The sequence below is a fragment of the Heteronotia binoei genome, chromosome 2 (genome assembly GCF_032191835.1).
Source record: "Heteronotia binoei isolate CCM8104 ecotype False Entrance Well chromosome 2, APGP_CSIRO_Hbin_v1, whole genome shotgun sequence".
NCBI lineage: Eukaryota > Metazoa > Chordata > Lepidosauria > Squamata > Gekkonidae > Heteronotia > Heteronotia binoei.
In genome coordinates, this window is record NC_083224.1 from 195844496 (window position 1) to 195868362 (window position 23867).

Sequence of the window (23867 nt, forward strand, 5' to 3'; positions counted from 1 at the left end):
AATACACTCCAGGAGCCAACTCGAGGAATGGGTCACCAAGGCCGGGTCGGGCAGACCCTGTTTCTGGCCTTGGTGGTCGATTTGGCCCTGGGGCCGGGGCCAGCCCGGAATTGCTTGCAGTGTGACCCAAGTTTCGCCGTGGAGTTTGCCTCTTACATCCCCCGCCTGAGTCGCAAGTCGTGGGGTCTCGGGGATGTGCCAGCCGCAGGTCGGCGGCTGCGGGGTTGGGCACAGGATACGTTGCAGGAAATTCACCTCGATGTCCCCCTGGAGATCCGTGAGTCACTGATGGACCTCTGCTCCATATGCTTATCCAATCCCCTCTTGAAGCTGTCGATGCTTGCAACAGCTGCCACCTCCTGTGGCAGTGAATTCCATGTGTTAGTCACCCTTTGGGTGAAGAAGGACTTCCTTTTATCCATTCGAACCCGGCTCCTCAGCAATTTCATTGAGTGCCCACGAGTTCTCGTATTGTGAGAAAGGGAGAAAAGGACTTCTTTCGCTACCTTCTCTATCCCCTGCGTAATCTTGCAAACCTCGATCATGTCACCCCTCAGCTGACATTTCTCCAAGTCACCCTATAACCTCTTTAGCCAGTTTGGTGTAGTGGTTAAGTGTGCAAACTCTTATCTGGGAGAACTGGGCTTGATTCCCCATTCCTCCACTTGCACCTGCTGGAATGGCCTTGGGTTAGCCATAGCTCTCGCAGGAGTTGTCCTTGAAAGGGCAGCTTCTGGGAGAGCTCTCTCAGCCCCACCTGCCTCACAGGGTGTCTGTTGTGGGGGAGGAAGGGAAAGGAGATTGTAGGCCGCTCTGAGACTCTGTCCTTGAAAGGGCAGCTTCTGGGAGAGCACTCTCAGCCCCACCCACCTCTCAGGATGTGTGTCGTGGGGGAGAAAGGGAAAGGAGATTGTAGGCTGCTCTGAGTCTCTGTCTTTGAAAGGGCAGCTTCTGGGAGAGCTCTCCCAGCCCCACGCACCTCACAGGGTGTCTGTTGTGGGAGATGAAGATAAAGGAGATTGTGAGCTGCTCTGAGCCTTTGTCCTTGAAAGGGCAGTTTCTGGGAGAGCTCTCTCAGCGCATCCACCTCACAGGATGTCTGTTGTTGGGGAGGAAGGGAAAGGAGATTGTGAGCCACTCTGAGATTCGGAGTGGAGGGTGGGATATAAATCCAATGTTGTCTTCTTCTTCTTCTTGTCGAAGGAAAACTACTGCGTGCTGGGAATGGGTGTGGGCACTTCCTGAGCCAGTTTGGTGTAGTGGTTAAATGCACAGACTCTAATCCAGCAGGACTGGGTTTTGATTCCCCACTCTTCCACCTGTACCTTCTGGTATGACCTTGGGTCAATTCGTAACTCTCTCAGAGCTGTTCCTCCCAAGAGCAGTTTCTGTCAGAGCTCTCTCAGTTCCACCTACCCCACAGGGGTCTGTTGCGGGGAAGGGAAAGGAGACTTCAAGTGGAGGGCGGAGTATAAACCCAGTCTCTTCTTCATTTTCTTCTTCTTGCTGTTTGTTGGGCTGGCTTCTGATCTCTCCCACCTTGCCACTCAGCTTTTGAAAAGCTCCGGGAAATAGCAGTGAAAATCTACGCAAAACTCGATGCTGTGTTCATAGGGAAAACATATAAGCCAGGTAAGCCCGCTTTCGTTCTGCTATTTGCTTCTTAAACAGTGGAGAAAATAATTTTGATCTCGCCCTTTTGTTTCCAACCCCTTTCTTCCCCCCTTTGCTCTCTTTCCCCCTTTGTATCTTTTCCTCTGTTCTCCTCCTACCAAAATTCATATTGTAATCTCCTTGCGGGGGAGAGACCTGTTGCTTTAGAAATTCAGTAAAGATCTTCAGGAGGCAGCTAAAGAGGCCCCGTGGTGCAGAGTGGTCAAGCTGCAGTGCTGCAGTCAAACTCTCTGCTCATGACCTGAGTTCGATCCCGGCGGAAGCTGGGTTCAAGTTGCCGGCTCAAGGTTGACTCAGCCTGCCATCCTTCCGAGGTCGGTATAATAAGTACACAGCTTGCTGGGGGAGAAAGTGTAGATGACTGGGGAAGGCAATGGCAAACCACCCCGTAAAAAGTCTGCCGTGAAAACATTGTGATGCGATATTACCCCAGAGTCAGAAATGACTGGTGCTTCCACAGGGGACTACCTTTACCTTAGGAGCCCCGTGGCGCAGAGTGGTAAAGCTGCAGTACTGCAGTCCTAAGCTCTGCTCACAAGCTGAGTTCGATCCCGGTGGAAGCTGGGTTCAAGTAGCTGTCTCAAGGTTGACTCAGCCTTCCATCCTTCCGAGGTTGGTCAAAGGAGGAAAGTGAAGATGACTGGGGAAGGCAGTGGCAAACCACCCCGTAAAAAGTCTGCCGTGAAAATGTCGTGATGCGACGTCACCCCAGAGTCGGAAACGACTGGTGCTTGCACAGGGGATGACCTTTACCTTTTTAAAGACGGTTTTGTTTAGGGCTGCATTGGATTAAAGCCATCCTAAATCATGATTTTAAATTTTGGTTTTATGCATTTTTATATGCTCTTATGTGTTTTATTATGAACCGCCTTGAGCTCTGTAAGGAAGAAAAGCAACCGGTGCATTTTTAAAATAAATAATCAGTCTATGGCAGGGGTAGTCGAACTCGCTCAACGTAAGAGCCAAATAAAATAAACGTCAGGTATTTGAGAGCAGAAAGACACGAACAAACATTACACACACATCTTTATTAAAACTTTCTTTGCACAAAAGATAAAATACATATGTATTCAGTTTACAACACAACCATGCTAGGAGACTCTTTTAAAAAAAAACAAAAGCAGGGAATAACAGTTCCCATAGGACCAGTGCAGGGAAAGGTTAGGGAATTATTTTTTTTTTGGCACACGTAGAAGGAGGAAACACACATGTACCATATAAATCAGAAGCTAACTGAGGTCCTAATCCTATGCACACATACTTGAGAGTAAGTTCCTCTTCGACCTCCTGGAGCTGTAGAATATGTGTGAAAGAGCCATGTGTGGCTCCCGAGTCACAGTTTGGCCACCCCTGGTCTATGAGGATTTGAACACAATATTCAGTTACCTCCTACAGAATTAAACCAGTTTAACATCAGTTCTTTCTCCTAGGAGGAGTCTGGGAAATCTTTAGCAGAGAATCCTCAAAACTTTCAACCAGATTACAATTCCTAGGATTTTGCAGAGGGTGGGGGTGGGGAAGCCATGGCAGTAAAACCAATGCAACTTAGGTGTGAGTAAATGGGACATGAGGATTCTCTGGTCTTTGACTCTGGTACTTTCCCACACTCGAATCACGGGCTCTTCCACTGATTCACGGTCCATTTTTGTACACTGTGAACTCCAGATGCTTCTCTTGCTTCCCAGGTGTTCTTCCGGAAACCCTGCGTTCCATATTTGAGGAACAAGTCGCAATGCTACGTGATGCCATCATTGAAAGTGAGTTGGATACAGAGATTCTTCCCTTCCCTAGATAGATCCAAGCGGGCAGCCGTGTTGGTCTGAAGCTGTTGAACAAAGCAGGAGTCAAGTTTCACCTTGAAGACCGACCGAGTTTTATTCAGAACGTCAGCTTTCGTGTGCACTCGTCTGATGAAGTCTGCTTAGAGAGCACACGAAAGCTGAATAAAACTTGCTTGGTCTTCCCTTTCCTAGTTCACCTCCACAAATTCTGGACAGGGAGAGCGAGTAATCCGTCTGTCCTACTTCTGGTGTCCTAACCCCCAGAGCAAACAAGGAATTATAGTCATAATTGTACATCTATTGGTGGAAGTCTTGCTCTTTCTTTTCCTTTTTAAGACCCAAGTGGGCAGCCATGTTGGTCTGAAGGAATAGAACAAGGCAGTAGACAAGTGCGCCTTTAAGACCAACTAAGTTTTATTCAGAATGGAAGCTTTTGTACGCTCTTAAGCAGACTTCATCTGACAAAACGGGAATAGCAAGCCATCTTTAAATATAGAGAAAGTGGGCAGTGAGTTGGTATGTAGAGTCATGGGAATGTTTTCAGCAGATTAAAAGAACCACAAATTGGGGTCTGTGTTTGTTAGTTTGGGCTGTAACAACAGTGGAGGGTGATAAAAAGCAGACGTGTCATAGGTGTGAAGTGCATTAATCTGGGTATATCCTACTATATTTTAATGTACCCTTTTTTCTAATGGCAAACTAAAATGTATTTCTCTTTCAGAACAGTGTATCAGAATATTTTTGGGGGTTTTTTATTGACGTACTCAAATAGGGATATTGGCTGTTTATCTTATTACATATATACTAACCCATCTTCCACTATATTTTAATGTATTCTTTTTTTCTAATGGCAAACTGTAATGATGTTATAACCTCTTGCGATACTATGCCCTGCATTTAAACCCAGATTTATGGCACTTCACACCTATGACATGTCTGTTTTTTATCACCCTCCACTGCTGTTACAGCCCAAACTAACAAACAAACACAGACCCCAATTTGTGGTTCTTTTAATCTGCTGAAAACATTCCCATGTCCAGTTACCACTTTCTTTATATTTAAAGATGGCTTGCCATTCCAATTTTGTCTGATGAAGTCTGCTTAGAGCATATGAAAGCTTACATTCTGAATAAAACTTAGTTGGTCTTAAAGGTGCAACTTGTCTTTTACTTTTTAAGATCTTGATCGTTCAAAGCATCTGCCAAATCTCTTGAGTAGGGCTTTTTTTTGTAGAAAAAGCCCAGCAGGACCTAATTTGCATATTAGGCCACACCCCTGACATCATTGTTTCACACTGGGATTTTTGTAGAAATAGACAAAACACATGGGTGTCAAACATGCAGTTTGGGGGCCAAATCAGGTCCCTGGAGGGCCCCTATCAGGCCCCCAAGCAACTGGCTGTCATCTGCTTACTTCTCCCTCTCTCTTGCTTCCTTCTGCATCACAGCTTGCTTTGCTAGGCTTGCTCGGTCACACAGGAGCTACAGAGCAAAGCCTCTATTCTCCATTGGCTGAGACTCCTCCCTTGGAGAGGAAGAGCTTGCTTTGCTAGGCTCTCTCAATTGCACAGCAGAGCTATTGAGCCAAGCCTCTCTTCCTTCTATTGACTGAGGCTCTTCCCCCTTCTGGCCCCATGGGAAAGGAAGGCTCTCCAGTTGTTTTTTGCCTGCAACTCCCATCAGCCCTAGCCAGCATGGCCAATGGCTGGTGCTGATGAGAGTTGTAGGCAAAAAAAAACATCTGGAGAGCCAACGTTCCATACCCCTGCACTAGATGTAGAAAGTCAGTCTGGGGGTGCGTGTTGTATGAAAGAAAGGTTGAAGAAGCTGGGCATGTTTAGCCTGGAGAGGAGGCGGCTGAGAGGTGATAGGATCACCATCGTCAAGTCCTTGAAGGGCTGTCATACAGAGGATGGCATGGAGCTGTTTTCTGTGGCCCCAGATGGTAGGACCAGAGCCAACAGGTTGAAATTAAATCAAAAGTGTTTCCGGCTCAGCATTAGGAAGAACTTCCTGACCGTTAGAGCGGTTCCTCAGTGGAACAGGCTTCCTTGAGAGGTGGTGGGCTCTCCTTCCTTGGAGGTTTTTCAGCAGAGGCTAGATGGCTATCTGACAGCAATGAGGATCCTGTTAACTTAAGGTGTTTGTGAGGTGTTTGTGAGCTTCTTGCATTGTGCAGGGGGTTGGACGAGATGACCCTGGAGGCCCCTTCCAACTCTACGATTCTATGATCTCTTGTTCCCCAAGCTATCACTCAATCCTGTGTTAGATAACGGGCCCCAGAAATAGGCCTTGAGGGGTGGGGTTGGATTCTCTCTTGACAGCAACAGAGATTCATTTAAATTGGCAGTAAAGTGTGGGGGGTGGGGGTGGTGATCAACTACGCTTTTTTAAACCAATAAATGTAATTGCATGTTAGCCAGCAAATGGTTGTTTTTCAGTGATCCCATAAAGTCAGCTTCCCACCCCAAATCTTTTTTTTCCTCTCTCTCTGCAGGTAGGGTGAAGTGTGAACGCCACTGTGGTAAGTGAGGGCCGGACTTTGCTTTTTAAAGACAGAAAGGGGTAGAATGTAGATTCAGGTGTGCCCTAGAGCATGCACAGAGTGCTAAATATATTTACACTAATTCTAATCATAGAGCATACTGTACTGACTCTAGTTATAGAACCTGCCTTAATATACTAGACTCTTGCTATTTATACTGTTATACTGTTATAAGATTGGATGTTTTAAGGTTTTAAATGTTTTGACTATTTTAACTGCTTATATATGTAAATGTTAATTCAAATTTTGTTTTATTGTCTGTTGTGAGCCGTCCTGAGCCATCTTTGTGGGAAGGGCGAGATACAAATCATAAATAAATAAATATATATGAAATCGTTCCTTTCTATGGGCCACAGGCCTTAGTGATCTTGAGAACAATATATAAGGAAAGTGTGTACATACCTTTAATATTTTTGCTTTTTCTTGAATGGTTGATGAGAAGGTGCCCATAGTTGATTCCCATGCATGGAGATGTCTGCCAATGAATTAATCCACTAAGAGCTTTTTCCTTTGCTTTCCAGGGAAGTAAATGAGTACAATTTGATGGGAGTGAGATGAATCTTCCCTATAGATCAAGTTTCCCCTTTCTGTTTAGTGTGAAGCTGTGGGAGCAACTGGGAATGCCTAGCACCTTCTGAGATGAGGGCTTCTGTAAAAACAGGAATTCCATGGGTTTGTGGGGTTTTTTTCCTTCTCCTCCCTTGCTTACTTTTTCTCTTTTCTTTTTGAAAACCCATCCTTTTTGTTTATTAAAGAGAGCTAACTGTTCTAGATGCCTAAGGTTATCACCATTTGCTAATAAGACATGAGTATCATAACTGTACCCATCTAACTCAAAAGCCTTTCATGGTTAATGAGAAGCTGGTTTTATTTTCGTTTAGCCTTGAGATTCCTTTGTAAATTAGATAGAGATGCAGCTGCTGTTCTTACATATTGAAGCCTCTTGGTTAATAAGCTAGTACTGAAGACCAGAATTTGAACCTTTCTTTCTCTTCTTTTTTTTCTTCCTTCTGTTACTTTATGTAGATTAAAGATACAAAGATTTGGCTTTGTATGATCACAGATATGATAGATAAGAATCTGGAATCTGCCACTAAATAGTTGGTAAAACAGGAGGATTTTACAGTAATATCAAAAGATCGTAAAATATTTGTAGACTTTGAAGGTAATATCTATGTATTAATTTTGAGTACTTGCAGGTATAATGAATTATATTTTTTTCTTTTGTTTTTCTTGATGTAGTAATAACTGTAATCTATTCCTTTATTTTCTTCACTGATCCTTCCCCCGATTCCCTAATTTTCGCTGTTAAATTTAATAAAACTTGTTATCCATGAGAACAATATTATGAAGTGAATTGATCCAGATGGTCTACAACCGAAACACAGCTTTTTAAACCTAGGGAACGTGTTATCATTTGCACTTCAATATAAAGACACTGCCTCGTGCGTTGAGTCTTCAATGTACTGCAGAGTAGCTTTTGACATCGCAGACAACATCGTCATCCCTCCGGAGAGGTCAACGCGCACCGACGAGGACTTTGCAACTCCTTGGAGTCTTTACTCTGAGCCCTGAGCCTGCTTCGGCGGAGAAGGCAGGATACAAATGAAATCAAATCAAATAAATAAAGAACAAAGAAAAGTTTAATCTCTTATTAATCTCTCTACTAAGCACATTGGATACAAAGCCCCTTTTCTCTAGCCGAAGCCATATAGCGTGTGATGGTCATCGTGTACAATCATGTTTTTTGTAGACATCAATTGAAAAAGAACTCTTTTCTCCCTACCTGTCATGAGCCCTGACGAGGAGGAGCTGGAAGGGTTAACAGACGTGGAAGAGTTGCCAGCCAGTTTCTCAGCTGAACAAACAGCAGCTGGCCCATCAATCACTCTCTAGTGTCAGCTGTTGACGATATCAATCTCCAAGCTCTCCTCCTCCCATCTCAAGAGTTCGAAACAGGCTCCGGCAAGAACTTTCAGAGTGAAGACATGAGGCACGTCAAGGCTTCATATCTCTCAGCCCTGAGTTCTAGCAGAGTCACTGCCACCCAGGGAGCAGGATGATTCAGACTCCCATATAGCTCCCACCCAGGACCTTGTGGAAGCAACAAGTCTATTCTCTGGCTTGCATCCACGCTCCTTCCTGATCAATCAGCTGCTTGATTTCCTTGGCACCCTGACCTTTTGGCTTTTGGACATTGACTTCTGATTCCGGTTTGTGATTCTGCATTGGTGACTTGGCTCCTGCTTGACTTCCTGGACTTTGACCTTGGACTGGCTTTGGACTCCTGCCTGCCTCCAAAGAGTCCTTGCGCCTCTCCCCACCCCCACCACGGTAGAGATTTTGCTTATTGAGATATTCTCTGGAACCAAGCCAAAAAATCTAGGCAAGGAACTTGAACAACATTCCTTGGCTATCTGCACATTCTCAGATGACCCCCATAACCACAGAGTTCTGTCCGGATGCTAGATGCCAGTACAGATCAAAAGGGATTCAAAGGGATTACCTCATCTGGAGTGATCGCCTGTCTCCCAGAACAGAGACGGGTTTCTTTGAACTCATAAGGGGAGCTGAAAGCCTAGAAGCGAGAACTTTATGGACCAATCAACTAGATCTACTTTGTTGTCAAAATTGTATAATTATGTTATGTTTCGTGAAGGAGAGCTGAGGAAAAAGGCAGGAAGGATGTTGGTATAGCGAGAGAGAGTTGCTTTTCCTCCTGCTATCGAATCAACTCACTTAGACCTTTGGCTGTTGAGTCTCTTAAAATAACCATCAGGCACCATCAGGAGGTCCATCAGTGGGGCCAGGACACTAGAAGCCCTCCCAGTGTGTCGCCCCCCCCCCAAGCACCAAGAATACAGAGCATCACTTGCCCCAGACAGAAGAACATAAGAGAAGCCATGTTGGATCAGGCCAATGGTCCAATCCAGTCCAACACTCTGTGTCACACAGTGGCCAAAAAACCCAGGTGCCATCAAGAGGTCCATCAGTGGGGCCAGGATACTAGAAGCTCTCCCACTGTTGCTCCCCACCCCCAGCACCAAGAATACAGAGCATCACTGCCCCAGTCATAAGAACATAAGAGAAGCCATGTTGGATCAGGCCAATGGCCCATCCAGTCCAACACTCTGTGTCACACAGTGGCCAAAAAACCCAGGTGCCATCAAGAGGTCCATCAGTGGGGCCAGGACACTAGAAGCCCTCCCACTGTTGCTCCCCCACCCCCAGCACCAAGAATACAGAGCATCACTGCCCCAGTCATAAGAACATAAGAGAAGCCATGTTGGATCAGGCCAATGGCCCATCCAGTCCAACACTCTGTGTCACACAGTGGCCAAAAAACCCAGGCACCATCAGGAGGTCCATCAGTGGGGCCAGGACACTAGAAGTCCTCACACTGTGCCCCCCCTCCCAAGCACCAAGAATACAAAGCATCACTTGCCCCAGACAGAGAGTTCCAACGCTATGCTGTGGCTAAGAGCGACTGATGGACCTCTGCTCCAGATGCTTATCTAATCCCCTCTTGAAGCTGGCTATGCTGGCAGCCGTCACCACCTCCTGTGGCAGTGAATAGCATTGAACTGCTATTATTACAGTCAGGTGTCGTTTGGGGCAGGCGCTCACAGGAGCAGAACCTCTAAATTTTATTGTGCTCTTTCTTAACTCCCCCTTCCCCCCAAAGAAATACTCGCTTCTGGGCTCCACTGTTCAAACCTCCAGTGAGAACTTTGCTGAACTCTAAGATCTGACAAGATTTTCTAATATTTTCCCAACAAAAAAAAAAGGGAAAAGAACCAAAACATATAAAGCAGACAGAAGGACATCTTCCTCATGCCAGTGTGGCCAGAGAGGAGAAATTTTAAAAGTATGATGGGAGTAAGGTGTTATGACAATTATAACTCAAGAAACATTTTAAGGTAGATACTGAGTGGATATAATTTAGTACACCTTCTGGTGATGTCAGGGGTGGGTGGCAAATGCAAACGAGTTGCGCTAATGAGCTCCAGCACCTCTTTTTCTATTAAATGACCCGTTTCCCACATCAGAGGGAATTTGTTTCAATTTTCTTTCCATTACCTCAGAAACTGTCCTTACTACAACCCTGTGAGATAAGTGCATCATATTTAGTGTTTAGAATCCCCCCCCCCTTTCCCCCATCTTCAGTATTTTCCCATCTTATCTACGCTGCAGGAATAAACCAGTACGAGGCCGTCTCTTGTGAAACGTGTAACGTGACCAAACCCAGCTGTTTCGGATATAACTGCGAGTAAGAACGGCTTTTCCTTTCTCTTTGTGGGTGGGGTCGATGTTTTGGAGAATAGTGTGCCATGTAGTGCCATGTTCGTCAGGCCTCTGAGAGACTATCCTTGAAAGGGCCTCTTCTGGGAGAGCTCTCTCAGCCCCACCCGCCTCACAGGGTGTCTGTTGTGGGGGAGGAAGGGAAAGGAGATTGTAGGCCGCTCTCAGCCTCTGTCCTTAAAAGGGCAGCTGCTGTGAGAGCTCTCTCAGCCCCTTCTGCCTCACAGGGTGTCTGTTGTGGGGGAGGAAGGGAAAGGAGATTGTAGGACGCTCTGAGCCTCTTTCCTTGAAAGGGCAGCTTCTGGGAGAGCTCTCTCAGCACCACCCACCTCACAGGGTGTCTGTTGTGGGGGGAGGAAGGGAAAGAAGATTGTAGGCCACTCTGAGCCTCTGTCCTTGAAAGGGCAGCTTCTGGGAGAGCTCTCTCAGCTCCACCCACCTCACAGGGTGTCTGTTGTGGGGGAGGAAGGGAAAGGAGATTGTAGGGCACTCTGAGCCTATGTCCTTGGAAGGGCAGCTTCTAGGAGAGCTCTCTCAGCCCCACCCGCCTCACAGGGTGTCTGTTGTGGGGGAGGAAGGGAAAGGAGATTGTAGGCCACTCTGAGCCTCTGTCCTTGAAAGGGCAGCTTCTGGGAGAGCTCTCTCAGCCCCACCTGCCTCACAGGGTGTCTGTTGTGGGGGAGGAAGGGAAAGGAGATTGTGGGCCACTCTGAGACTCTGTCCTTGAAAGGGCAGCTTCCACCAGAGCTCTCTCAGCCCTATCCAATTCCCAGGGTGTCTGTTGTGGGGGAAGAAGGTAAAGGAAATTGTAAGCCACTCTTAGACTCTGATTCAGAGAGAAGGACGGGGTATAAATCTACGGTTGTCTTCTTTATCATCATTTGAATGTTAAAACAAAAATCGCCACTGAAATGCCAATGACCACGCCCTGTGTTGCCGTGTCTGGAGCCAGAGAGACTACAGGAAATATCTGGGGTGGGGGAGGAAATGTCTGCTGGGAGCTCCATGGTTCCCTAGGGAGACCGATTCCCATAGGGAATAATGAAGAATTGATCTATGGGTATCTGGAGCTCTGTAGAGGGGCTGTTTTTTTGAGATGGAGGCAGCAAATTTTCAGCATACAACCCAGGGCCTCTCCCCAAAACACCCCCCAAGTTTCAAAAAGATTGGACTGTGGGGTCCAATTCTATGAGCCCCCAAAGAAGGCGCCCCTATCATTCATTATTTCCAAATGGAGAGAAAGCATTTAAAAGGAGTGTGGTCCCTTTCAATGTGATGGCCAGAATTCCCTTTGGAGTTGAATTACGCTTGTCACACCCTTGCTCCTGGCTCCACCCCCAAAATCTCCAGGTATTTCTTGAGTTGAACTTGGCAACCCTAATATAGCTCCTGTGTTTCTCTTTCTCCGATAGGTCCTCGAAAGAATGGGAAGGTGCTCTGAAAGGCTTGTATGCCTACATGTAAGTCGGCGCTAGGATCTATGCCCCACAGGGACTGACGGGGTGGAAGGTGGGAATGGCCCAGAGTGCTCTTTAATATCAAGGGTCCCATCGCTTGGAGCACCAGCACCTGGTTGGTATGCAGAATCGGGTTGCCCGATCCCCAGGTGGAGTAAACAAACCGAACTGGATGAACACAGTAAAATTAGGAAACAGGGGAGATCCGTGTTCTACAAAAAAAAGTCAATTTCAGTGAAATTTATGCTGTAGTTGCTCAGTACAAAGAATTTTTTAAAGACTCCCTATTGAAGGAATATCTCATACTACTTTATAGCATATCATCTGTATATCCAAAATTATAAATCAAAATTGCAATAAAGCAAGAGTGGCCAACGGTAGCTCTCCAGATTTTTTTTGCCTACAACTCCCATCAGCCCCAGCCATTGGCCATGGGGCTGATGGGAATTGTAGGCAAAAAACATCTGGAGAGCTACTGTTGGCCACCCCTGCAATAAAGCCTTTGCCATTTGTCAGCATGAAAGAGTCCATGTAGAGTAAAGACTCCAAGGAGTCCAAAATCCTCGTAGGTGCGCTTTGACTTCTCCGGATGGATAACGATGTTGTCTGCGATGTCAAAAGCTACTTTGCAGTACATATGAACATATGAAGCTGCCTTCTGCTGAATCAGACCCTCGGTCCATCAAAGTCAGCATTGTCTACTCAGACTGGCAGCGGCTCTCCAGGATCTCAAGCTGAGGTTTTTCACGCCTCCTTGCCTGGACCCTTTTGAGTTGGAGATGCCGGGGATTGAACCTGGGACCTTCTGCTTACCAAGCAGAAGCTCTACCACTGAGCCACCCTCCCTCTCCATACATTGAAGACTAGGCTTCCCAATCCCCAGGTCCCAGAGGGGGATCCCCTGGTTTTACAGGCTTCCCCCCTCCCCCAGCCAGCTGGCCGGCGGGGGAAGCCCCACCCCCACAGCCATCATGCACCTCCATGAACGATTCCCATAGGGAATGATAGGGAATTGATCTGTGGGTATCGGGGGCTCTGAGGGGGCTGTTTTTTGGGGTAGAGGTGCCATATTTTCAGTAGAGCATCTAGTGCCTCTCCCCAAAATACCCCCTAACTTTCAAAAGGATTGGACCAGGGGGTCCAATTCTATGAGCCCCAAAAGAAGGTGCCCCTATCCATTATTTTCTACAGAAGAAAGACATTTTAAAAAGTGTGCTGTCCCTTTAAATGTGATGGCCAGAACTCCCTTTGGAGTTCAATGATGCTTGCCACACCCTTGCTCCTGGCTCCACCCCCAAAGTCTCCTTGCTCCACCCCCAAAGTCCCCAGATATTTCTTGAATTGGACTTGGCAACCCTATTGAAGACTCAACACACGAGGCAGTGCCTTTATAACGAAGTGCAAACGATAACACGTTCCCTAGGTTTAAAAAGCCGTGTTTCGGTTGTAGACCTTTGTCTGGATCAATTCAGTTCATATTATCTGGAACCAATGCTCACAACAATATCCACGTGACTAGTCAGTTTATTTTTTATCGAGAACCGCTAATGCCAGATAAACATGGGTCTCCTCTGTTTCCTAATCTCCAGGTGGGGGCAGGGGATCCCTCAGTTTGGAGACCCTCCCCCTGCTTCAGGGTCTTCAGAAAGTGGGGAGGGGAGAGGGAAATGTCTGCTGGGCACTCCATTATTCTCTGTGGGGACCGATTCCCCTGGGCAGGGGTGGGGAACAGTGGCTCTCCAGATGTTTTTGCCTACAACTCCCATCAGCCCCAGCCATTGGCCATGCTGGCTGGGGCTGACGGGAGTTGTAGACAAAAACATCTGGAGAGCCACTGTTCCCCACCCCTGCTCTAGGGTATAATGGAGAATTGATTCCCCTAGGGTATAATGGAGAAATGATATTTGGGGCTTGTGGGGGGCCCTGTTTTTTGAGGTAGAGACACCAAATTTCCAGCATAGCATCTGATGCCTCTCCCCAAAACACCCTCCAAGTTTCAAAAAGATTGGACTGGGGGTCCAGTTCTGAGCTCCAAAAGAAGGTGCCCTTATTCTCCATTATTTCCGATGCAAGGGCGCCATTTAAAAGAAACGCAGTCCCTTTCAATGTGATGTCCAGAACTCCCTTCGGAGTTCAATCGTGCCTGTCACAACCTTGCTCCTGGCTCCACCCCCAAAGTCTCCTGGTTCCACCCCCAAAGTCCCCAGATATTTCTTAAATTGGACCTGGCAACCCTACTCCTATTTCTTGGCAACATTGTTCTTCTGTGATAAAGTCTCATCAGATTCTGGGTAGGAATCTGACCGAGGAACAGGGGTGGAATTCTAGCAGGCGCTCTTTGCATATTAGGCCCCACCCCCTGATGTAGCCAACCCTCCAAGAGCTTACAAAAAAAGAGTCTTGTAAGCTCTTGGAGGATTGGCTACATCAGGAGGGTGTGGCCTAATATGCAAAGCAGCGTAATATGCAAAGGGGTAGCAGCATTCTACCCCTGCTAAGGAACCCCCTTTTGCTGAATGACTTCTGGGCAGATCCTAGCTAGTTCTGGTTTTTACAAAGCACAGTTCGTGAGCAATACACCTAGGGTTGCCAAGTCCAATTCAAGAAATATCTGGGGACTTTGGGGGCGGAACCAGGAGACATTGGGGGCGGAGCCAGGAGACATTGGGGGCGGAGCCAGGAACAAGGGCGTGACAAGTATAATTGAACTCCAAGGGAGTTCTGGCCATCACATTTAAAGGGACAGCACACCTTTTTAAATGTCTTTCTTCTATAGGAAATAATGAAGGATAGGGGCACCATCTTTTGGGGCTCATAGAATTGGACCCCCTGGCCCAATCATTTTGAAACTTGGGGGGTATTTTGGGGAGAGGCACTAGATGCTATACTAAAAATTTGGTGCCTCTAACTCAAAACATATCCCCCCCAGAGCCCCCAATACCCGCAGATCAATTCCCGATTATTCCCTAGGGGAATCGTTCTCCATAGGGAATAATAGGGTGCCCAGTAGACATTTCCCTTCCCCCCCCCCATGCTTTCTAAAGTGGGGAAGAAGGCCTCCAAACTAGGGTTGCCAATCCCCAGGTGAGGGCAAAAGATCCCCTGGTTTGGAGACCCTCCCCCCGCTTTAGGGGCGCCAGAAAGCGGGGGGAGGGGAGTGAAATGTCTGCTGGGAACTCTGTTATTCCCCATGGAGATTTATTCCCATAGAAAATCATGGAGAATTGATCTGCGGGTATCTGGGGCTCTGGGGGGCTGTCTTTTGGGGTAGAGGCACCAAATTTTCCGTATAGCATCTAGTGTCTTTCCCCAAAATACCCCCCAAGTTTCAAAACAATTGGACCAGGGGGTCCAATTCTATGAGCCCCAAAAGAAGGTGCCCCTATCCTTCATTACTTCCTATGGAAGGAAGGCATTGAAAAGGTGTGCCGTCCCTTTCAATGTGATGGCCAGAACTCCCTTTGGAGTTCAATTATGCTTGTCACAGCCTTGCTCTTGGCTCCACCCCCAAAGTCTCCTGGCTCCACCCCCAAAGTCCCCAGATATTTCTTGAATTGGACTTGGCAACCCTACTCCAAACCAGGGAATCTCCTGGCCCCTCCCTCTCTCACACACAAAAACTTACTTGGTCTTGTTCCTACAGAAGTTTACTTGCTCTGAAAACAAAAGCAAAACAAAGGGAGGGGCCGTTCTCCGAAGCCCTTCCTGTTTCCTGCTTCCTGCTCAGCCTTAAAGGCACATATTTTAAAAACGGACCTGCAGGAGCTCTAAAACTACATGGTGATTGTGGGGGGGGGGGGGCTTCCCCTGCCGGCCAGCTGGCTGGGGGCGGGGAGAAGCCTGTGAAAACGGGGGATCCCCCGCTGGGACCTGGGGATTGGGAAGCCTAAAGACACCCCCACCCCCTGCCCGTTTTCTCTTTCAGAAGCAATTTGAAGACGTAAGTCGGGAATTTCCAAACTATCGTCGTAGATCGGTAATGAATATTTTTTCCCCTTTCTGAGATCAAGGCACTGCTCTGGCTTGCCTTCTTGTGAAGAAGCCTCCCCGCAAGAGGGGCTGGTGTTTGGTTGGCTTTCAAGTGGTGGTAAAGAGAGGTTTGGCTTAGCCAAAGAGGAAGAATCAATCGAGATTCAGCTAGTTTCAAGGCAACGGGGCAGAAGAGGGCGGAGAGAGAGAGAATCGGGGATCGGAAAATGCCGGGAGAAATGCCAGGATCGGAAAATGTCAGGTTGTCAAAGTGTTGTGGCTTTTTCGTAGCAAATTTAAGGGAACAGCGGAGATACCAAGGAGAGGGAATGTGAAATACCGGGTTTCGTCCACAAAACACCAGGGCTTTTTTGTAGCAGGAACTCATTTGCATATTAGGTCACACCCCTCTTATGCAGCCAATCCACTAAGGGCTTGCAGCAGGCCCCCTAAGAGCCCTGTAAGCTCTTGAAAGATTGGCTACATGAGAGAGCGCTTTAAGGACTGAGAGGGGTGTGGCCTAATATGCAAAGGAGCTCCTGCTACAGAAAAAAACCAGCCCTGCAAAACACCAAGAAGAAAGTAGCAAATTCCTTTCCTGAGGCTTTCTCCATTCACTGGCATTTGAAAACAACGGCCTTCCTGCAGAAACAATTAACATGGCATGACTAATAAAACAATCACCCCTCCAATCCTATTTTATTTCAGGGATGCCAGCCTCCAGGTAGGATCTGGTGATCTCCTGGAATTTCAACTAATTTCCAGATAACAGAGATCAGTTATCTGGGAAGAAATGGCTGCTTTGGAAGGTGGACTCTGTGCTATTGGACCCCGCCAAAGTGACTAAATTCGCATTCCACCTTGCAAACTCTCAACAAGATTAGACCCAGATGGGTCACTGTGTTAGTCTGTCTGTGAGTCCAGTAGCACCTTAAGGACTGACAAAATTTGTGGCAGGGAATGAGCTTTCAGGAGCTCACTTCTTCAGGTGTGGCTAGAATGGGAGTCCATCTGCCCTGTAGATGTGAAAGCAGAGTGAGGTCAGACGCCAAAACGACATTAGCAGACAAATGACAACAGCAGGTGCGATTGGATGTGGTGTGATATGCAGAGAGGTAGTAGAATTGCTAAGGAGAGAGGAAACCTAGGTCTTGATTCAGTCCAGGTGGATGGATCCGTCTTGAGCATTGTCATCGCTTGCAATTCAGTCTCTCTTTCTGACCTCCCTTTGAAATTCCTTTGTAAAAGAACTGCGACTCTTAGGCCAGCAACTGAACATCCTGGAAAGCTGAAGCGTTCCCCCACTGGTTTTTGAATGTTTCGGTTCCTAGCATCAGATTTATGTCCATTCATTCTTTGTTGAAGGAACTGGCCTGTTTGTGCAATGTAGAGGGTGGGAAGGGATTGCTGATAAATGACAGCATAGATCACATCACATGATAAACAGGAGTAAAGCTGAGGTGCTTTGGCTGAGGTCTACTGATGGTGCTGCTGCTAAGATCTACATTGGTGCTTTCACACATGCAGTTTGAAAGGGAACTGTGTTATTTAGTGGGTAGTGAAAGCACGGGGCACTCAATGAAATTGCTGAGCAGTTGGGTTAGAAAGGAGGTCTTTCTTCACCCAAAGAGTGATTAGCACATGGAATTCACTGCCACAGGAGTGGTGACAGCTACAAGCATAGCCAGCTTCAAGAGGGGATTGGAGAAACATATGGAGCAGAGGTCCATCAGTGGCTATTAGAAGATGATGATGATATTGGATTTATATCCTGCCCTCCACTCTGCAGAGTCTCAGAGCGGCTCACAATCTCCTTTCCCTTCCTCCCCCATAACAGACACCCTGTGAGGTGGGTGGGTCTGGAGAGGGCTCTCACAGCAGCTGCCCTTTCAAGGACAACCTCTTCCAGAGCTATGGCTGACCCAAGGCCATCCCAGCAGGTGCAAGTGGAGGTGTAGGGAATCAAACCTGGTTCTCCCAGATAAGAGTCCGTGCACTTCACCACTACACAAACTGGCTCTCCACAGCGTAGTGCTGTCTGGGGCAGTGATGCTCTGTATTCTTGGTGCTTGGGGGAGGCAACAGTGTGAGGGCTTCTAGTGTCCTGGCCCCACTGGTGGACCTCCTGATGGCATCTGGGTTTTTTTGGCCACTGTGTGACACAGAGTGTTGGACTGGATGGGCCATTGGCTTGATCCAACATGGCTTCTCTTCTGTTCTTATGTGACACAGAGTGTTGGACTGGATGGGCCACTGGCCTGATCCAACATGGCTTCTCTCATGTTCTTATGTGACTTAGAGTGTTGGAGTGGAGGGGCCATTGGCCTGATCCAACATGGCTTCTCTTATGTTCTTATGTGACACAGAGTGTTGGACTGGATGGGCCATTGGCTTGATCCAACATGGCTTCTCTTATGTTCTTATGTGACTTAGAGTGTTGGAGTGGAGGGGCCATTGGCCTGATCCAACATGGCTTCTCTTCTGTTCTTATGTGACACAGAGTGTTGGACTGGATGGGCCATTGGCCTGATCCAACATGGCTTCTCTTATGTTACATGACAGGAAAGTCGGCATCTTGGTTTGTTGCAGGCCTTGATACCAGAGCCCATATTACTGTTAAGTACTTTATCATTGTGGGTGACAAGTTTTTTTAGATAGAGCCAAGCGGGCAGCCATGTTGGTCTGAAGCAGTTGAACAAAGCAGGAGTCAAGTTGCATCTTTAAGACCAACCAATTTTTATTTAGAACGAAAGCTTTCGTGTGCTCTTGAGCACGCTTCCTCAGACGAGGAATCCAGCACAGTGAGCAAAGCCATACAGAGCTGAGCAGAGCCATACAGAGCTGGTAGGCAGCGGCCCAGAATGCAACATGGTGCAGATTGAAGAACCAATGACAGTGAAGTAAAATTATCTGGTAGGCAGTGGTTGAGAATGTAAAATGGCACAATGACAGAACAGTAAAATTAACAAATTGCTCAATTTTACTTCACTGTCATTGGTTTGTTGTCACCGGAGAGCCAGTTTGGTGTCGTGGTTAAGTGTGCGGACTCTTATCTGGGAGAACCGGGTTTGATTCCCCACTCCTCCACTTGCCCCTCCTGAGATGGCCTTGGGTCAGCCATAGATCTGGCAGAGGTTGTCCTTGTGAGAGCCAGTTCGGTGTAGCGGTTAAGTGTGCAGACTCTTATCTGGGAGAACCGGGTTTGATTCCCCACTCCTCCACTTGCAGCTGCTAGCATGGCCTTGGGTCAGCCATAGCTCTGGCAGAGGTTGTCCTTGAAGGGGCAGCTGCTGTGAGAGCCCACTCAGCCCCACCCACCTCATAGGGTGTCTGTTGTGGGGGAGGAAGGGAAAGGAGATTGTGAGCCACTCTGAGACTCTTCGGAGTGGTGGGTGTGATATAAATCCAATATCATCATCTTAAATCTGTACCGTGTTGCATTCTGGGCTACTGCCTACCAGCTATGTATGGCTCTGCTCAGCTATGTACGGCTTTGCTCACTGTGCTGGATTCCTCGTCTGATGAAGTGTGCTTAAGAGCACACGAAAGCTTACGTTCTAAATAAAAATTGGTTGGTCTTAAACGTGCGACTTGACTCCTGCCTTGTCCAAGTGTTTTTTAGGTTAGCAGGCTGTCTGCAAGCAAGTTGTGGTTGGGGTGGGGGCAAGTGCCTGTGTGCAATGCCGCCCCTAGAGCACATGGCGTCCCAGGCAGGCTATTTGCCCGCCACTCCCCCACCTAGTCTCACAGTAGTGCCACTACGAGGCTCAGCCGTACCCGCTTGGGCTTCTTCTACGTCAGGGGTGGCCAACGGTAGCTCTCCAGTTGTTTTTTTTGCCTACAACTCCCATCAGCCACAGCCATAGGCTATGCTGGCTGGGGCTGATGGGAGTTGTAGACAAAAAAAATTCTGAAGAGCTACTGTTGGCCACCCCTGTTCTAAGTTACCATACCAAACCTTTAATGGCATAATCGATTCAAATAAAAATACACAGAATATAAAAATTTAAACATTGGAGATAAAATCAAAATAAAACCGAGCTTACAGATGCATTCAAACATGGTCAGAATTAAATTTAAGGATGTCAGCCAGAAATTTTGCCACAGCCTCACTAACCACCCCCTCAGTATCACTCAATAAATAATAACAGGGTGGCAGAATAGACAAATCTGGAGAAAAAGAAAGCTTGCCAAATAAATCTTCACGGAGGTTATAGTAAAAAAGAACAATCAAGCAATATATGCTGGATTGAGTCAGGAGTATTCGCTCCACAGGAGCAAAGTCTTTCGGCTAAAGGGACTCGCTGATATCTCCCTTGTAAAACTTTGGAGGGAAACGCATTAAGTCTAGCCAGCATAAATGCCCTGCGATGACTTGGAGTGGTTAAGTCTGATATATAATTGGGCATTTTGCCACAGAAAGCATAGAGACCTAAGGAAGCTGGAGAGCAAATATAAGGGTCTGTTGGCCATAATTTCATTTCCTCCGATTCCCACAGTCTCAATTTAATATATCTGAAGATATATGACTCATCAGAGGTAGAAAAATCATCTACCTCTATCCCCAATTGATTAAGTTTGGACAGAAGCACTGCTGTCCAGGATGAAATATATGGGTCTCTTTTCATACAATCAAGAAGGCTGTTCTAAGTGGTTTGAAGAGCGCGCTGGAGGAGGCTTCTCCACACACCCCCCCCACTTCCGGAACTAGAAGTGAGGGAGGAACAAAACGTGCTCTTCAAACAACGTAGAAGAAAGCGAGGGGGCAGGTGGCGGTCAGGGAGACAAACAGGGAATAGTCTTGGGCGGGGGGGGGAGCCCAATTTGGCGTCCCCTTCCTGGGGTCCTAGGCCATTGATAGTTTGCCTAGTGGGCGAGCCGGCCCTGCCTGTGTGAGGGAAGTGTCGCTCTCCAGCAAGGGTTGTAGGTTGCGAATAAGAGCTCGGTCTGGCTGGAGTTGTGATTGGCCCTTTCTTGCCTCAGCAGTGCCCCCCTCCTTCATCGGATAAACACGCCAGACAAGGGGTGGCCAAACTGCGGCTCGGAGACCACATGTGGCTCTTTCAGACATATTGTGAGGCTCTTGAAGCCTCCACTGCCCGGCTTGGAGAAGGCATTTGTCTCCTTAAATCACTTCTTCAAGCCAGGCCAGCCAGCAGCTTGGAGAATGCACTTAAAGTTAAATTTGCTTTCTTTCCACCTCTCTCTCCCTCCTCCCCATTTATTTTTTTCCTTCCTCTCTCAAACATCTGATGTTCATATCTTGAGGCTCTCAAACATCTGACGTTTATTCCATGTGGCTCTTACATTGAGCAAGTTTGGCCAGACCCTTTGACAAAGATTAAATGGATGTAAGCTCACTAAAACTGGGATATGGGAGATTGTGGCAGCACCCCCTGAGGTAGTTTTGGGATCACTGCCCCGGAGAGAGCAAAGCAGAGTTTGGCGCAGAGCAGCTTTGGTATAGTTTGACTCCACCGTTCGGTTGGCAGTTTGGTGCGGTGGTTAGGTGTGGCGGACTCTCATCTGGAGAACTGGGTTCGATTCCCCAATCCTCCTCATGCAGCCAGGCGGGGGACCTTGGGACAGTCTCGGTTCTCTCAGAGCGGTTCTCCCAAAGAGGAGTTCTCTCAGAGCTCTCTCAGCTCCCCCTACCTCACAGGGTGTCTGTTACGGGGGAGGAAGGGAAAGGAGATTGTAGGCCGCTCTGAGACTCTGTCCTTGAAAGGGCAGCTTCTGGGAGATCTCTCTGCTCCCCCTACCTCACAGAGTGTCTGTTGTGGGGAGAGGAAAGGGATTGTAAGCTGCTGTGAGATGCCAAGTGAAAGGCACGGTATAAATCCAAGTCTCCTTCTTCTTCTCAGATAGCCAGTGAGTGGGATGTCATTTTGCGATAGCAAGAGGTTGGGTGGCAGGTAGCTCAGCCACTCACCTATTGCCATTCCCTACGCAGAGCTAGGGGGCTAGTTTAATGTGTCTGGGAGCATGGGGTGGGACAGGCCTTTGCCGTTACTCAACAGCACCTTATAACGCTGTCGTTCCCGTCCGCAGGACACCTGGGGAGCTGGTGGAAGCCTTGAAGCAAATTCCAGTCTTTAGGTAAGTGACTTGTTCCCTGATCAATGAGTAGACTGGGAGTCCTCAGTCTTTTTCCTTCCATGGACACCTTTGGAATTCTGACCCGGTGGGGTGGACCCAGCCCCAAAATGGCTGCCGTAAGAGATGGAGCCAGCTCCAAAATGGCTTCTCCCACATCTTACCTTCAGTTTTACAGTAGATCGTTGGACAATGGGGGCAGCTGCTGCAAAAGGAATTTGGTGTAGTGTTTAAATGCGTGGACTCTTATCTGGGAGAACCAGGTTTGATTCCCCAATTCTCCACTTGCAGCTGCTGGAATGGCCTTGGTTCAGCCATACCTATCGCAGGAGTTGTCCTTGAAAGGGCAGCTTCTGGGAGAGCTCTCTCCGCCCTCACACTGTGCCTGTTGTGAGGGGAGAAGATCTAGGAGACTGTAACTCGCTCTGGGTCTCTGATTCAGAGAGAAGGGCGGCGTATAAATCTGCAGTCGTCTTCTTCTTAAAAAAAAAAAAAATCTCCACAACCAGTAAGATATGGGGTAGGAAAATTTGTTCTTTTTTTAAGTTTTTCTAAGTTGTAGATATAGTTTTGCTACCATATGTTACTAATAAAATTGTTTATCCTCCACGACCAATCAAATCTCCAATGGCCAATCAAATGCCTCCCCAGGCCAAAACCTCACCTGGTCCCACCCACTTTCTAAAAACACTTGGTGAGTGCCAGGAAAGGTGTTGGTAGCCCCCATGAGAGAAACGGATGTATTAGTGTGGGCAGGGGTCGTTTTGTATACAAATAGGTGCTGGAGTGCTAGCATGACTCATTAGCATATGCCACCACCACCACACCCCCCCCCACAGCCAAAAGCAACCTGATGCAAGAAAGGAGAGCCCCGGGCAAGCGAGGCCTGCTTGGGCTGGCTAGAGATCCAGCCAGCCCAAGCAGGCCTCGTTCACCTGGGGCTCTCCTGAGCCACCCACCCCGCAGTCAAAAGTCGAGCAAGCCACCCGCCGCCCCAAATCACATAAGTGGAGAAAGGGTGGTGTGGGCTTCTCCACGGGTTCATGAGGGCTGCTGGGGGCATGGCAAAGCTCTTGGTGGCTGGCTGGCTGCCCACTCTCCTAATCCAGCGATTGTTATGCAGCCGCACCTAATACTCAATGGACAAGATGCAGGGGGGGGGGGGTGGGAGGAAGAGGGGGAACCCTCAGAAAGAAGAATGGAGAATTGATCTGTGGGTATCTGGGGCTCTGGGGGGAGCTGCTTTCTGGGGCAGCTAAGCTTCAGCATAGCATCCTCCAAGTTTCAAACGGATTGGACCAGGGAGTCCATTTCTATGAGCCCCCAAAGAAGGTGCCCCTATCCTTCATTATTTCCAGTGGAGGGAAGGCATTTAAAAGGTGTGCGGTCCCTTTAAATGTGATGGCCAGAACTCCCTTTGGAGTTCAGTTGTGCTGGTCACGTCCTTGCTCCTGGCTGCACCCCCAAAGTTTCCAGATATTCCTTGAATTGGGCCTGGCAACCCCACCAGAAAAGAAGATTGAAGATGCCAGATCCTGACTCCAAAGCCACCCCCTACCCAAACATTCCCCCCAAGGAGAACCAGACGCAACCCTACCCTTAAATGCTCAGTGGGCGCAGCTGAGGGGCTGTTGAGTGCAGGAGATCTTCCAGGACGGGCCTTTGGCTAAAACTTTCCCTTTTTTGTTATCTTTTCAGCAACTGCACAGCCAACAGGTAAGCAGGGACAGTGGGCCAGGCCCCAAAGATGGCACCTTTTGTTTACATACTTCATTGCCCCAGGACACCAAAATGTCTAGATGGATTTTCTGCCCCCACCCCTCCCGTTTTTACATATATGTTCATCATTGAGCGCCGGTTTGAGGTAGTGGTTAGGTGTGCGGACTCTCATCTGGGGGAACCGGGTTTGATTCCCCGCTCCTCCACTTGCAGCTGCTGGAATGGCCTTGGGTCAGCCAGAGCTCTGGCAGAGGTTGTCCTTGGAAGGGCAGCTTCTGGGAGAGCTCTCTCAGCCCCATCCGCCTCACAGGGTGTCTGTTGTGGG

The 23867-nt window shown here is 47.9% G+C and overlaps 1 protein-coding gene across 1 annotated transcript; it reads left to right on the plus strand.

The window, feature by feature from the left end:
- On the plus strand, positions 1 to 23543 carry IZUMO4 (IZUMO family member 4). The gene is made up of 8 exons (XM_060233130.1): positions 1 to 277; positions 1552 to 1632; positions 3360 to 3431; positions 5952 to 5978; positions 10194 to 10269; positions 11714 to 11761; positions 21779 to 21826; positions 23522 to 23543. Exons 1-8 carry the CDS (start codon positions 28 to 30, stop codon positions 23541 to 23543), a joined length of 624 nt encoding a protein of 207 aa, XP_060089113.1. The 5' UTR covers positions 1 to 27.
- Positions 23544 to 23867: the final 324 nt, after the last annotated feature.

What these genes read in the sequence shown, in the direction of transcription:
- IZUMO4 (XM_060233130.1), top strand. Translation starts at nt 28, where the DNA reads ATGGGTCACCAAGGCCGGGTCGGGCAGACCCTGTTTCTGGCCTTGGTG. An exon ending in GAAGTGTGAACGCCACTGTG is followed by an intron (nt 5,979 to 10,193) that starts GTAAGTGAGGGC and finishes TCTACGCTGCAG; the next exon opens with GAATAAACCAGTACGAGGCC. An exon ending in TGTTTCGGATATAACTGCGA is followed by an intron (nt 10,270 to 11,713) that starts GTAAGAACGGCT and finishes TTTCTCCGATAG; the next exon opens with GTCCTCGAAAGAATGGGAAG.